The sequence below is a fragment of the Fusarium flagelliforme genome (assembly GCF_020744385.1).
Source record: "Fusarium flagelliforme strain FIESC 12 MPI-CAGE-AA-0113 chromosome Unknown B0J16scaffold_4, whole genome shotgun sequence".
Taxonomy (NCBI): Eukaryota; Fungi; Ascomycota; class Sordariomycetes; order Hypocreales; family Nectriaceae; genus Fusarium; species Fusarium flagelliforme.
Genome location: NW_025763506.1, coordinates 3,933,366 through 3,948,454, shown reverse-complemented (window position 1 = coordinate 3,948,454; position 15,089 = coordinate 3,933,366). Strand labels below are relative to the sequence as shown.

At 48.9% G+C, this 15,089-nt stretch overlaps 6 protein-coding genes across 6 annotated transcripts; 2 read left to right on the top strand and 4 right to left on the bottom strand.

Annotated features, from left to right (window-relative positions):
* The first annotated feature begins 59 nt into the window (after positions 1-59).
* B0J16DRAFT_142823 (cytochrome c/c1 heme-lyase) lies at positions 60-1,547 on the top strand. Its single transcript, XM_046121925.1, has 3 exons — positions 60-460; positions 516-1,126; positions 1,179-1,547. The coding sequence occupies exons 1-3, from the start codon at positions 380-382 to the stop codon at positions 1,444-1,446; spliced, it is 960 nt and encodes a 319-aa protein (XP_045983486.1). The 5' UTR covers positions 60-379; the 3' UTR covers positions 1,447-1,547.
* Positions 1,548-1,648: 101 nt separating this feature from the next.
* Positions 1,649-2,265, bottom strand: B0J16DRAFT_384900 (uncharacterized protein; the record flags this gene model as incomplete). The annotated part of the gene is made up of 2 exons (XM_046131465.1): positions 1,649-2,166; positions 2,220-2,265. 2 exons carry the CDS (start codon positions 2,263-2,265, stop codon positions 1,649-1,651), a joined length of 564 nt encoding a protein of 187 aa, XP_045983485.1.
* Positions 2,266-3,150: 885 nt separating this feature from the next.
* Positions 3,151-5,008, top strand: B0J16DRAFT_342796 (uncharacterized protein). Its single transcript, XM_046127929.1, has one exon. The coding sequence runs from the start codon at positions 3,244-3,246 to the stop codon at positions 4,930-4,932; it is 1,689 nt and encodes a 562-aa protein (XP_045983484.1). The 5' UTR covers positions 3,151-3,243; the 3' UTR covers positions 4,933-5,008.
* Positions 5,009-5,073: 65 nt separating this feature from the next.
* B0J16DRAFT_399686 (uncharacterized protein) lies at positions 5,074-7,457 on the bottom strand (the record flags this gene model as incomplete). The annotated part of the gene is made up of 2 exons (XM_046132456.1): positions 5,074-7,341; positions 7,398-7,457. The coding sequence occupies 2 exons, from the start codon at positions 7,455-7,457 to the stop codon at positions 5,167-5,169; spliced, it is 2,235 nt and encodes a 744-aa protein (XP_045983483.1). The 3' UTR covers positions 5,074-5,166.
* A 497-nt stretch (positions 7,458-7,954) lies between these two features.
* Positions 7,955-12,529, bottom strand: B0J16DRAFT_342792 (ubiquitin carboxyl-terminal hydrolase-domain-containing protein). The gene is made up of 11 exons (XM_046127928.1): positions 12,225-12,529; positions 11,997-12,104; positions 11,762-11,937; positions 11,579-11,705; positions 10,948-11,531; positions 10,478-10,897; positions 10,180-10,430; positions 9,880-10,133; positions 9,428-9,827; positions 9,166-9,379; positions 7,955-9,115 (listed from the first exon to the last, which is right to left on the bottom strand). The coding sequence occupies exons 1-11, from the start codon at positions 12,243-12,245 to the stop codon at positions 8,248-8,250; spliced, it is 3,423 nt and encodes a 1,140-aa protein (XP_045983482.1). The 5' UTR covers positions 12,246-12,529; the 3' UTR covers positions 7,955-8,247.
* Positions 12,530-13,687: 1,158 nt separating this feature from the next.
* Positions 13,688-15,089, bottom strand: B0J16DRAFT_142792 (uncharacterized protein). Its single transcript, XM_046121924.1, has 2 exons — positions 14,586-15,089; positions 13,688-14,523 (listed from the first exon to the last, which is right to left on the bottom strand). Exons 1-2 carry the CDS (start codon positions 14,727-14,729, stop codon positions 13,837-13,839), a joined length of 831 nt encoding a protein of 276 aa, XP_045983481.1. The 5' UTR covers positions 14,730-15,089; the 3' UTR covers positions 13,688-13,836.

Sequence of the window (15,089 nt, the reverse complement as noted above, 5' to 3'; positions counted from 1 at the left end):
CTCCGATACGATGCCTTCCTTCTAACTTCCGCTGATGTTTGAATTATTCTCGGGAACAACTCGGGAAGGCACGTGCTGCGCTGACCAAAGGCAGGAACATTTCTCGTTGGAGTGACAAGAAAGTGGGAAGCACTTGGCGCTGTTTGCCCCGGTCTTTGCCGCTTTTACGCCTCAAATTTTTTGTTAGGCGCAAGAAAGTATCCATCCATTTTTGGGGAATTTCTTGTTCATCCATTTATCCATTCTCCAATTCTTTGATCTTGTCATCATCGTCAATCGACATTTTCGATTCTTCCAAATTCTAGGGTTTACACGCAGATCCTCTCAATTTCTTGGCTTCTCTATCGAACGTTGCAACTTCAATCTATAATTATTAACAATGGGTTGGTTCTGGGCAGACGCTGCTCCCGCTGTTGCGGTTCCTGTTGGTCATCCAGCGACTACCGACAAGGCTCCTCCAGTACGTTCACATCCTCAGCATTCTCTTCTTTGTTCGCATACTGACCATCTTCCAGCCTGGATGTCCCATGCACCAAAAGTCCGCCGATGCCTTGAATCCCGCCGCTAAGCCTAAGCCCGCCGAGATCCCTCCTCCCACTTCAGGATGTCCTGTTCCCCACGCTGCTCGAACCGAGGAGAAGCCCAAGTCTTTGATCTCCCAGCTTAACCCTCTCAACTACATGTTCCCCGATCTTTCTCAGAAGCCTGCACCCAACCAGGAATTCGCTCTACCGACCAGCCGAGATGAGTCTACCATTCCTAAGGGCTCTGGCGATGGCAACTGGGAGTACCCATCTCCTCAGCAAATGTATAATGCGCTTTTGCGCAAGGGCTACACTGATACCGATATCACTGCCGTCGAGGGCATGGTTTCGGTGCACAACTTCCTCAATGAGGGCGCATGGCAGGAGATTCTGGGCTGGGAGCAACGATTTGCGCGGGGTCTTGTCAAGGGTTGGCAAATTTGCAAGCGAGGCGAAGGCCATGTTGAAGAAGAGCTCAACAAGCACTGGGATGGTGTCAGCACTGAGCCAAGTCTTGTCCGCTTCCAGGGTCGACCCAAGGAGTTGACTCCCAAGGCCCATATGATGCAGGTTTTGGGCATGCTTTATCCCTCCAAGTTCGGGTAGGTTCTCACTATTTCGGTTACATAAGATTGTCTGGCTAACATATCCCAGCACCGAGCCTCCTTTTGATCGACATGACTGGTATGTCGCACGCGAGATCAACGGCCAGAGGAAGGAGATTCGATACGTTATCGACTACTACTCTGGTGAGCCTGATGCTGATGGCGAGCCTGTCTTCTTCCTTGATGTTCGTCCTGCTGCTACTCCTTTGGGCGCGGCCGAGCGCATTATCCGTTGGAGTACCGATACCTGGTGGAAGGCCATTGGTGGCGACAGACATGAGCAGGAGCCTACGCCTTGGTTCCGCGGCTCTTCTTAGACTCGTTTCTTTGGCGCTTGGGTTACGACGAATGCTGGTGTTTTGGAGATGCTTCTAGCGTATTTTTTTCTCCTCTCTAATTGCTATGATGGTGTGTATTTTTATAACGACGGCGGTTTAGGAGTCACTTGTATGAACATGAAGGTGGAGAAAAATTAGGACCATTTTGTATTATTATACTGCGCGCTGCATGTGCTTGCATTTAGTTCAAGTTAACAGCCAATTCGTTCACTTGGTCAATGAGAGCCTGGTCTTCTCCAGCTGCATTCTTCACCACCTTTCCAAGCTGGTGTTCTACGGTCATGCCAGGAATGTCCGACACAGCGCCCTGGGCCTGTTGAATTCGAGCAATCTGGAATTGCAAGAAGAACTTGGGGACCTTGATAGCGAGGTTTCCTCCAACAGCCCTAATACCCGCCTCGGTAGCCAGGTAAACATTCAGCTCATTCTGGAACTTGTTGACATCGTTATCCGCCAGCGGTGATGAAGTCGCGAATTGGTCAAGGGCGAAAGCCAAAGGTGATTGACCAGACTCGGCGAAGTTGACAGAGGAAAAGGTCACTCCGTTTGAGTTCACATCAGGGACGCCGTCGATGGTGGTTCGCGAGGTGTCGCAGGTGACAGCAGAGGCCAGTCCTGCGGCCGAGGAGGCAACCTCTTCTGGCAGGGCTTCGTTGCCAACGATGAAGCAGGGGTTTTGTCTCTTCGCAAGGTGAGGCGCTAACATGACGAGTCAGTATCATGACATGAATATCGATTGGGTTGTTCCTTACCGGCGAAGGCAGTTCCAGCCAAAACGAGAAGAACGGGGAAATGCATTTATGATGAGGGTGATTGAAGAGCGGTTGGGAATGGTATTAGTGAGAGTACAACGAAAAATAAATTAACAAATAAAGAATCCTCCAGGGATTGAAAAGAATTGAAGAGATATAAACAAGATGGGATGATATCTACTAAAACTCATTCTAATGAACAGGAACTACACGCCTTTTATACACTCAAACTATATGTGACCATCGTTAAGCAAAACTAGCCTCGGTATGAAGTTGAATCGACTATGATACCAAACGATAGACCTGACTATGTTCCCATCCCGAATACTCGGTACATCCGACAGTGCCTGTATCATGGCTCTTGTCTTGAGGCTGTCTGCGACACTCCTCGTCCCAACAACCCAAGCCAAGGGTTTCAAGGATCCCTGGTACGTCGCAATACTACACCCAAACTATCGACACCACAATCTAGAACATTTTTGACGCATAGGGTTACATCATCCCTACTCCAATTCCAATGTAAGCTTATCGTCAAGAAGTCTGTGTCTGTGTGCATCTGTCTTGCAGCCACTGCGTTCAGGTCTTCGATATACTTTCCACATTGGGCAATGGATCTGTAACAAGAAGAGTTGACATCCATCTCAGCGGTAACTGAGACAGTTGAGTCAGCCTACCAACCAAGTTTCATGAATCTTTGGTGGTGAATTCTAAAACTCTAGTGGTTCTTCTTTTGACAAAGTCAAATAATGTTTGTTTTTTGTTTTATCGGATTTTATGAACATCGTATATTATCACATCTCTGACATTCATATCCAATCGCCCGGATCAACGTCGCTCCATTCAGCCAATCAGCGACTGCGATTTTCTTCCAACGCTAAAGGGTCCCTGGAACTTTTTTTCCCCAAATCGCAAAAGCAAAAGCTCGTCCCGTCCCTTTTTCAAGAAAGTCTGGTATTCGCCCTTCCAAACCGACGCTTTTTTGCGTCGCACAACATCCTCATAATCAGCGTTCCTCCGCTTCGCCATGTCCGCTGAAGCTGAAACTGCTTCAAGCGACTATATCCGGCTTCACATCAGCCCTCTCGATCCCGAGCTTCTCAAGATCGTGCTGCCGGCCTCTGCAGCTCCCAAGGCGCGAAACATCTCCTATCACTCGATTGATACTTTTCCCGAGCGGCGCTACGGCTACGTCGAACTTCCGACCATGGACGCTGATAAGTTGAAAAAGAAGCTCAATGGCGCTGTGTTGAAGGGTAACAAAATACGGATTGAAAAGGCCCGGCCAGAACAACGAGTTGAGCCTACTGGTGAGCTCGATAAGGCAGATGAGGAGCATGAGAAGAAGCACAAGAAGCAGCCTAAGGAATCAAAAGAAGAGAGGCGGAAACGAAAGCGTGATCCCGAGATTGTAGAGGGTGTCTCTCTAACAGACCGCAAAGTCAAGCGAGGATGGACAGAAAACGCCGACCAAAGAAGAAAGAAGAGTAAACAGGACAAGGAGAAGGAGAAGGATGGCAAGTACACAGAGAAGAAGAAGCGCCTAAAATCCAAGTACACAGAGGGAGACGAGTGCCTACTCAAGACCAAGGTCCCACCCAACCTGGTTTCTACTCTTCCTGAGGACGACCAACCTCGAAAGCGCAAGAAGAAGGGCAAGGGCCGCGAGGTGGTGATCCACGAATTCGCGAAGACGACAAAGTTCCCTAGCTTCTTGAAGAACTCTGTGGCCGAGGGCGAAGTCAGCGCAGCGACTGAGTTCGTCGAGGGTAAGGGCTGGGTGGACGAGAATGGCAATGTGGTTGAGACTGTCAAGGAGAAAAAGGTCACCGAGCCCGCGCCCAAGAAGAAGAAGGCCAAGAAGGCCCCCACGCCTCCTCCGGTTGAAGAGTCAGACGACGATACCAGCAGCAGTGGCACTAGCAGCAGTGGCTCGTCAGACGAGGATGAGAGCGAGAGCGAGGATGAGATGAAGGTCGATACCCCGGTGAAAGAAAAGGTCGATACTCCAGCAAAGCAAAAGAAGGAAATCACAACCAAGGCCAAACCTCAAACAGATGACGAGTCTTCTTCTGACGAGTCCGCCGCCGACGAAGGCTCTGACGAAGCACCTCAACAAGAGACACCCCTCTCAGCCATCAAAGCCGACGACAACAGACCCATGTCCTCAAGCTCCTCCCGCAGTCTCACCATCAAGATCCCCCCTCCCCTGACCCCCTCCACCAAAGTCCATCCCCTCGAGGCCCTCTATAAACGAGCCAAGCCCGACGAAAACGCCACCGAGACGCCTGCCCAGAAGGAAGCCGAGCCCTTCAGCTTCTTCGGTGCCGGCGGAGACGAGGACGATATCGAGGAAGAGGAGGACCAAGATCCCGCCAACCAGACCATCGCAACTCCCGCGCCTATGACCCCCTTCTCTCGCCAAGATTTTGAGTTCCGCAACGTTAGAAGCGCTGCTCCTACACCTGATACGGCGCATCCCCCGCGCATGCGCAACTTCTGGCCTGAAGATGACGAAGAAGGTGATGAAGATGCTGAGATGGACGATGAGGAAGGAGACAAGAATGCATCTGGTCCCTCGAGTTCAAGTGATTTCCAAGCTTGGTTCTGGAATAACAGACGCGATCTCAACCAATCGTGGATGAAGCGTCGCAAGACAGCTGCGAAGGAGAAGAGACATAGGGAGAACAAGGCTAGAGCAAGCAAGGCGGTATAGAACTTTTAGACGTGACATAAGAGGCATTAATAGGACATAACGATGCATATGCGTTGATAATGTATGACTTTCTGGGCCCATCTATGCCCTTGCTTGTTTGACAGTAGACGGTACCTGTGAATTGTATGTTTAATAACCAACCGGTAATCAAGTACTTGCATTCTTTCTATCAGTGAAGTCTAGGTATGTGTGCTAGTCATACTCGTTTTCTATGTTCCTTTCCACTTATCACCCCTATTTGGGAGAAGTGTCTCGGGACGACAAGTCGTTCACACATCGATGTGGTTTATCGTCTTCTGAGCAGACGCCCTCTTCATATGAAGGCCCGTCGAGCTTGCTCCCCGTTAAGGTCTTGTGAGCTCCATGGCTATCCGGTTTGGGCGGCTCGGGAGTTCCTCCTCTTCCTGTACTGTTCCCTGAACGCACGACATTGCTCTCTTCAAAAGCATCCTCTTCGGTTGTTGCACTCCTATTTGGCCGCCGAAAGTGGCTTTTGTGGAAAAACTTGTGACCTCCATGCTTGATCTTGTGCATGAGACCAGGACGTGAACAAGTTTGGTCCGAAACTTCTTCTTCAATGTCAGCTATCTGCGAACTGCGACGTCTCTGAGTGTCGGCATCCAGAGAAGCACTTAGCCTTCTCTCTGATGCCAGCAGAGTCGAAAGGTTCTTGCCCTTGGATTTGTTGAAAGGGTTGGCGTCAAAGAGCGATTTGTCGTATGTTGAGGTTGGCAATACTGGAGGCTGTTCAACAGCAGGGGTTGGCAGTGGTGTGCGAAGACCACTGCGGGCATCGATACCATGGTGGTAGAAAGTCGACGGCGCTGTTTTGTTCGAGTCTCCGCCTTCAGCGGGTGCGCAAGCCCAGTCTGTGGTCAGATCACGGGAGAAGAGTCTAGGGAATGAGGTGATGACAGTGCCATCGCTGACTCTCAGTTGCTGTTCAAAGCTCTTGTTACACATGATGTCCGCCAGAATCTCAGCTGTGCTCTTTGGTGTAGTATAGTGTCTCAGTGTAGGATCACCTTTGGGTGCTTTTTGGTCACTCTGTCGTCGGTCATCTGGGCATGAACGCGAACCCCCGTGGGTGGGTGAGCAACAGTCAGACACAGTTCGGCCATGTGTTCGCGAATCTGGTTCATGACCTGTAGGATATGCCCGAGCCCAAGTGATCTCGGCAACACTGCGACGGGTGATAACAGTAGTCGTCGCATCCGATTCCGCTCCACGGGTTTTAGTATGAACTTCCATGTTTGTTGCGTTGATATTCGCATAAGAGGTTGATGGCAGGTTGATGGTAGTTGCTGGGTCTACTACTGTAGGCGTGGAAACTATTATAGTATTCGAGTCACCATCCAGCTTTAATGAAGGACGACTCTCAGAAGATTCTTCTGTTGTTGTAGTTGTTCTTTCGGGCCTGTCGATATGGCCGTTCTTTAACGCTTCACCCAGCACAATACTAACAACGTCTTGGATGTCCTTGTCACCAATGAGATACAATCCCCTGGCTTCCGGAACATCTCGTCCTTTTCCGTTTATGACACGCAAGTGCTCTCTCAAATGTCTGATCTTCTGAAGTCGATCGCTCACTTTCCTGGCGATACTCTGGGTTGCTTCATCTCCATCGTACAGGGGCTCGTCTGTATCCACTACTGCTTCGTGAGAAGTTGAGCTGTCTGAGTCAATGACTACTGCAGGAATCCTTGAAGAGTCGACTCTCCACAGTGTCTCTTGACTATCGTGCCTCGGCTCGCCTTGATCTTTCTCCGATGCCTCGATATAGTAGGCTCTTAGCCCAGGCTCTGGCAATGTGGGCTTGAAGGAAACTTTCTCAATCTTGTAGCCTTCTTGTGTATCAGCATCTTGATACATGTAGTATGCATGGCCATTCGATCGAGGGTCGAAAATATAGTAAGCTGGATACACTGGCTCCGAGGTTGTTTTATGGTCTTCCAAAGTGCTATCTGAATCAGCGTCCAGCTCCGGTCGAGGTGTATCGCTGCCAGCGGTGACAGCCTGAGAGTCCTCAGTCATCTCTTTCAACTTTTTATATACTGAACCCAATTTGTAAAGCCGAGCGTCCGGTATTGATCGTAAGCGGGTTTTCGTTAAGGGATGTGGTGCCTGTTCCTCGGTATTGGTCGAAGCTGTGCCAGTCTCGATAGGGTGTTCGTTTGGCGTTGTTTCGCCCGAAGCATCTGAGTTCCCACCGGCTGTGTCGTCTTCCAATTCGTGAGCTTTCTCGCTACGGTCTTCCAAGTCTTTGGTAGTCTCCTTCTGGCAGTCCTCGCCAGAGTATGAAGAGCTGGTAGAAGAGTGAAGTGAGGACGTGTCGTCTTGCGGGGACTCCGTGTTCTTTGCCGTGAACGCTCTCGAGGGCTTTGGATATTCATCAGAATTATCGTTCTTCTAGAACATAGATTTTCCATCTCCAGGGCTCATGAGTGTCGAATGAGGAGCGTTACTGAGTGGCGTCTGAACTTTCTCGTCGTCTTTTCCATGACTGTCTTGCTTGCTGCAGTCATTGCAGGTGTCAAGTGCGTGCGGAGTAGTGTTCTTTGTCGAATCCTCGGTATCAGAGGACGCAGAAAACAAGACAAGGTCAGGATGTGTATCAGAAGAAGTAGTGAAGAGCGTTGGCATTTTAGGGAGACACCGTGTGTCGTCGTAACCCTCCATCTCGGAAGAATATGGGTCAGAGTGATTCAGATGGTACTAAGTGCGGATAGATAGGTTATGCAACACCGGTCGGTAAGATAGGGGATAAAGAGAAGTATTAGCAAGATTGATATGAGGTGGTATGACAAAGCGGAAGAGACGAGCTCCGGTAGTACGATATAAAGAGGCTATCTGCCCGGGTAGGGCGGTCCTTCCTTCCCTAGTACCTAGCCATGGTTAAGACTATTTAGCATAAGAATAAGGAAAGAGCTCAGGGCGGGATTCTAAACGCACTACCTAGCAATAGTGTGGCAGGAGCATCAATATAACAAGGACAAAACAGTAGTGAGTAGTATGAAAGGAAGTGGCTTTTTTATTTGAAATAATTCTTATAGTCGCTCTGTATGTGCAAGCATTGCTACACGCTTGGGCAGGTATAATACTGCTGAGTTTGACACTCATGGCTATACAACAATGGAAGCTTGCACCAATTCCCACTCTAATCTTCGCTTCTAGATCCCGCTATACGAAATCAACCACACCTTCTACCCCTTCCAAATGCTAAGAATCATCCTCTTGATCCCTAGTTTCGTCCTTTTCTGGATCTTCAGAATTGTTCGGTTTCGTATCATTGGAACTTTTCCCGCTTTCCGTCCACTATGGCAGCGGGGATCCCTTTCCTGGCGTCCAACTAGATCCACCTCCAAATGCAGATCCAGGCGTCTGTGCCAAATAGTTGGTGTTTCTAACCGGTGTTACCGGCCCAGCTGAGCCATCAGCAGGTACCAAAGGAGGCGGCGTATCGGCCCTTGGAATCTGCTGGTCGCCCTTGCGAGGCGGCTTGAAGTTGACGTCCCTACCTGCACGATAAATATCTTGCAACATCGTCTCCAGGATTCCGGCATCTTGAAACTCGAGATACTTCTTATACAACTTGAGGGCTGTCCGGGAATCTTCAATGGAGTCGTGCGTCTCCATTTGGATATCTTCTTTGAGAAGATGCCATGCCAAAAAGGCCAACGATAGCTTTCGCAGTCGAGACTTGAGGAAGAACAGGTCAATTGTGTCAATGACCTGTGACTTGGGGATATGTATGTTGATAACTCGGAAGTCCTGTTTCAGTCCATGGCCTAAGAATTTACATCCGAGGTTGAGAAGAATCCACATTTTCTTGTATGCCAATTTCAATGGCAGCAGACTGTGCTTTGAAACTCGGGGGTCAAGATCTTGCTCGGTGATGCCCGAGTAGGATGTCAAGTAATCGACAATCGGTTCTCTGATGTTGATGTAATCGTCGATGAATGGCGTGCCTTCGTCTTCACCTTGGCCACGAACGACTGATGCTCGAGCAAGTGCGTACGCTATAGGACGGATGGTCTCCCTTTCACCATCCGAGTTCATTTCGATCTCTGGTTGTCGCACAGCAACGAACTCAGTGTCGAGCGCGATGATTGTATCTGGACCAGGGGCTTCAGTTTCAGGGTTGAGTACCTGATATGTCTTTGTTGCGGGATCCGTATTTGGACTAGAGAATGTCAATGAAATGGAAAACAACGACGACGGATTAACACATACCCGAAGTCCTTGTAGAGGATAGAGGTGTCGATATTCTTCTTCCATTCCGTATCGATCTTGTTGTTCTCATCCTTCACCTGATACGCAACCACAGAAGGAACCTTCCAAGATGTGTTGAAAGTAAGTGCCTCTTCCGTGCTAACTGATCTCACCAGAAAGTCGTTGAACAAATGCCATCGGCTTTCTGCCGGGGGTTCGGGCTCCGCATGTGCCACTGCGCTTGTTGTTAGTTACAGACTCCGGCAAGAATTCAATAACTTACCGTTGATCATGGATACGAGATGAGACTTCTGCGTCTGCCCGCTCTCGATATTGATAGCCATTCCAGTGAGTGAATAGACTTTTATGTTATGCATGCCTCGCTGGAGATGGAGCTTCAAATCTTCACCCTCATAGCAGAAGAATTGTTCTCTCTCCACGATGATTCCAATTTCTTCGGGGAGCCACCCTGGTGTTGACCAAAGTGCCCGTTGTTCTTGGTTGGTAATGGCGGTGTTCAGCATGAGTACTGAAGGTATGTTATGGATACTCTTTCTTGTTGCTATCGTCTGGTATCGTTGGCATCGGCTACACCATCCCTTTGATGTTGTCTCTCTTTCAACGCTGTTCTTAAGAACCTGGGAGAATGTGGTGCGTGGCATCTTGGCATTTCGACCCCCAACCTTCTAGGCTGCATTAAGTATTTGTTCATTGGGGGGGTATTCAAGTACTCACAGCAGAAGGGTAAAGCAAGTCGTTAACGTAAGTCGAGCCTGGGCGCGTGTACTCGCTCCTACAATTAATGCACCGAATTGAGGTCGTCGCCGACGTTGCCATTATCTGGTCCATGGCAGACTGATCCATCTCTGTCGTGTTAATCGCCTTATAGTCATGCACGATCTTATCCAAAAGAAATCGAGTAAGCCCTTGGAGCATCACATTAAGAGATGAGCCATGGGGGTCTTCTTCGAGTAGGCCGAGCGGTCCCGCTGCGCCAGTCAGTGATGCTCTAGGCCAAAGGGAAACTGATCGTACCTTGGGGGTGGCTGCTGAGAGTCTTCAGCAGATTTGTTGCTTGACAAATTGAGCCTTCAGCCTTCTGAAGCATATCAAACAAGAATCCAAGCTCACACAGCAGACATATCTCGCTTACGCAGGACGTAGCAGCGTGCTGAAGAGCAAGATTCCGAATGACAGGGGTAAAGTGCATAATCTGCAACAAGGAGTTTGCGTAGGAATTTGAGATATGCGTCTCAAGTCCCGAGTAACGGGTTTTGTTGTAGAATCTGCTTTTGGTTAGCGATAGGCCACTTATCAGTGCAAGAATACTAACCCGAAGTCGAAATCATCCACTCCGAACTTGCTGTACTTGATCTCGACATTGCGATACATAACCGGCACTTCGGACTTCTTACTTTCGATCCCCATATCAGTGAGAGTACCAAGCAGTTCATCGACTTTATCATCGGAATCCGCGGTGTTGCTAGAAGCAAGTTCACGAGCCTTTTCGCTGAGAAACTTGGGGGCCTTGAGCCCAGAACCGCCCGATTTATGAACGTTTCGCGTGTTCTCAGCCTGGTTTCTTCGCAATCCCCGAGAATTGCGTCCATACAGCCCAAACTCAGTAGCCTTAAGTCCTGAGAGAAACTGCCCGTCAAACTTGACAGGGGGCGCCCCAACATCGCAAGGTATGTCCGGCCAGGCAGATGCTAGGACCTCTCGATAATGAGGCATACCAATTGTGTTCAAAGGTCTATAGAGATTAGTGAATGAAGGATATAATGTTGACAAGGCACAACTCACGTTTCAGGTGTCCATTCGATGTTTGGAAGGTGCTCTTGTGGAGTTGCAAGCTCAATAGGAGTCGGTAAATCTACGAAATGAAGCTTTGATGGTGATCCCCATAAGTGAATGAAGCTATCAGAATCCGTCAAAGCCATGGCTTCGCCAGAAGGTGCAATCTCAAACATGCTCACGGCAAGAGTCTTGGCTTGTCGCACATTGCTAGTGTTAATATTCATAAGATCCACAATGTGAATTTGACCACTCTGCGATATCACTATACTAGTAGTGAGCATCCTGGGATGCATTCGCACAAAGGCGGCGCCTGCTGGGAAGGGAATAGGGGGCATGGATGACATTTTCTTGAGGTCGAACACGTTCAGAAAGGGGTCCAGCATGTAACCTTGACCCGGTCTAAGGGAGAAACCACAGGTAACAATGAAGTCGTGCTGGGCATCCATGTCATTGATAACGGCGGAGTGCGCATTCCATGACTTGACGACTGCAAAGCTGATTGGGTCTAAAAGGTTGACAGAGCCGTTCCTCGTCGCTGCACATATGTAACGTCCACGTTTCATGATGGTGTATTGGTGTTCGGTAGGTACCTGGTATTCGTTAGGAGGAATTCCAACAGTCAAGGCATGCCGCTCACTTGTTTGGTGACTTCGCCCTTATTGAGGTCAACGACAAGCATTGTATCTTGCCAGCCAGCGGCAATGATCTCTGCCGTTCCCTTTGACGTAAAAGACATACATCTTAAATCTTTCATCTCATCATGCCTGCCCGGGGTTAGCGCCCGTCTTTCTTCGCTGTCTGTGACCTAGAATTCGCCTACTTGATATGCCATATTGGTGGTCCCCTTCGTATTGCCATATGGAGATCCTGAGGTCCTAAAGCTACTACGCCTTTGTCGTTGACGAGTATTTGACGAACTGGACCCTCGGCAGAAGTATGCGCCTTGAGTGAGGTGTATCGCTCAAGGTTGGTGCCGTAGAAGGATGTAACTCGACCCTAGAATTCGCATTAGCGACAGCCCATTTACAGCCTCCAGTCCTTTGATCTTTCCATACATAGTCGTTTCCGGTCCAAAGAAGTTCATACGATGTGTCGAAGGTCATGGTAGTAACTGGCGTCGGCATCGCGTGCACGCCCGGAGGCGGAAAGGGTATCCGGGTGACCTGCGACAACAGCGTGTAAGCATATGCATAAAGAACAAGACTTGAAAGACTATTTAAATCGTAGCCAGATTCTCCATTATATTGTATGTATACAACGTGCGTCGCTGTCAGGAAACGTACCTCATCCCAATCGGCATCCATTGTAGCAGAATATGGGCATTATCCGTAGGCACATAGCTTTACAAGAAGGCACCAACTCGTGCGCCAGCCTCAATGAGGTCTGGACAAAGGCTCTGGGTGCGTGTATCTGATCTGTATCGGTTAAAACAATAAAAGTGTAGAATTAGCCTCTTAATACCCCAATATTGGGTTTATTGATAGAAGCAGGCGCCGGTGACGGAAGTGGGATCCAACACCACCAGCTCCCAAGCTTGATGGAGGGGCATCGAGCTTCCTTCCATTAGCCGACGTTTAACCAACGCGCGAAGTTGACGCGCTTACAGCTTCGCACCTGCCCATTAAATGATTGTTACTTGGTACTAGAGCAAACAATGTAATCATTGGTCTACTATGCGAGCGAGTGTGTTTTTAGAAAATAGAGATAGTAAGTTTGGCCTGATCTTGGTGGCTTAGGATCTTATGGCCGGGCCAATAGAGAATGTCTTAGGTTTGCTTCCATCCATCATCAATACGTCTTGATAGGATCTTATGCTCTGTTAAATTGGGAAACAAATACACACACAATGTATTAATCGCCGAGTCGAAATTGCTACAAAGTGTACACAAGCCCAATGAATAGGCAAAAGTACTCTCATGTACCTCTAGTCTGAAAATACTTGTCTCTGCCTAGGTACTAACGAAGTACCCAAATCATGAGGTCCTCACCTCGCGTGTAAGTGGGCAGGCAGCATGGCTTGCAAGCCAAGAAACGATATAGCCGACCCAAACAAGGTCAATTCTAGAAAAGCAGCTGCGTAAATTATGTATTAATCTATAGCCATCTGAGCCGGTCTATCTTTTCCTCCTTAAACCCGTCTATAATTCCCAGTGTTGAACGCCAAAAAGAGGACTAGCATGAGTCGACTAGCTCAGTGTTGAAGAGCACCAGTTGTTGCCCAGCTGCAGCCGACTATAACATCGTGTATCATTAATCATGCGAACAATTTACCCGCGGCATGCAACCCTTTCCTGGAATAGTGCTTGCTCTCAGATAAATTGTTATTTGTAAGTTGTTTATTGTCTTGCGATGCTCTCGGCCACTGTGGCCAGCCTTGACGCAACCAACTCATGTATGTCAAGAGCTTGCGGGTTGACATCCGCAGATCAAGAAACCATGGTCCCACAAGATATAGACCATGTTGATCATTTTCATATCCGCAATAATAAAATGTTGGGAGGGCCGATAGTTGTCGGTGAAGGCCAGGCAATCGCCCCTCTGCGGCTCCAAACCCAAATAAGCTTCATCGGTAGGCCACGGGCATTGGTGAAGCACTGAGCCTAAACGCGACAAGTGCGGGCGAAGCCAAAAAAAATTCCAATATTGGATTTTGTGATATTGGTCGTGAGTCTGAGTCGTTGTAATGCCGAGTGCACTGGCGCTAGTTTGGGTATATCCTGACCAAACCCAAGAGGGCAAGCCGCTTGGTTGAATGCTAGCTTGGCGATAGGGTCGAAATGCCGGATAATATGGAGAAATGAGGCGAGACCAGGGTCGTGATGTGATCTCCGCTCATTCCGTGTAGTTAGGACTGTTAGGTTGTCATGATACGCCTCACTTTGACGAAGCAATTACTCATGATACCTGGTAAACAGTAAAGTTGACCGGGAATGTGTGATTGTTGAAGCCAGGCACTTTGGATACAGGCTCTCCCGTGGGTTCGATCTGGACCTGCCATCGCGTTTTCGTTAGGGCGCCAACCTCGTCCCAAAGTCGTTGGAAGCTCGCTTGATCGTGCAAATAAGCGGATCGGGTGCTGGTGGAAGTCGGTCCTGGATGATTCGTGCCGACCTGACGGCCATAGATCATTGCGTTTTTAGTGCCAGGCTTGAGGAATTCGACAACGCGTTTGCCGATATAGAGTTGCTGGATCCAATTGAAGAGGTGGAAGAAACTGCCCGCATGAACCATGGTGATCTTGCCGCGCAAAGAAGCCATCTCCTTGTCTTCAGGGTCCAACATATCACCAGCGACAAAGGAAGCGCCCAGTTGGTGTCGATCTTGGAACAAATCGTACCCGATGTCGATGAACTTGGCTTGCAGATCAGTACCGATAAGTTGAGCTCCGTCAACACCGTCTGCGCGGAATTGTCGGATCACCTGCCCGACACCACATCCGAGATCGAGAAGGACATCCCTGGAGCCGGCGACGTTAAGGCGGAAGAGAGCCTGTTGATAGCGAGGGTCCTTGGGGTCTGGGATGTAGAGGAACTTCCATCGTCCAACGCAAGGGTACTGCGAGATGCACCAGGCTTTCTCTCGCTGAAAACAGAAGGTCGAGTCAGTTGTTGTGCCAGAAATGATAGATAAGATTCTGAACTCACCACACGGCGTATGTGACCGTCCAGGTCATTGTATGGAATTTTGCTGTAAACCTCGAGAAGATGTCGAGCTGGGCCAATGTCTTGAGGAGGGTCCTCGAGATATGTCCAGTCTCGCACCTTCATAACATCCATACTCAACAACATGATGGAATGAGAAAGTTAAACGGTTGTCGTTGTGCGAAGGAGTCAAACGCAGATCGGCGGTTGTAGAACGATAGAAAAGGTTGTTTCGCATGCGTCATTGAAACTGTAATAAACGTCGTCTGAGAGGAGTAACAACAAGTTGAGAAACCCAAATGCGAAATGTGCAGGAGCGACCCTTCCCTCAAAACAGGAGACGAACGACCAATGATGCCATAACAGAGTAACAAGGGCGTATCAACAGGGAAGGGAAAGGGAGAAAACTTAAAAGAGAAGAATGGAAATGGAAATGGATATAAAAATATAAAAATAAAGTCTCTGAGACAAGAGAAAAGAGAAGTGGATGCGATGCTACGCATCCAT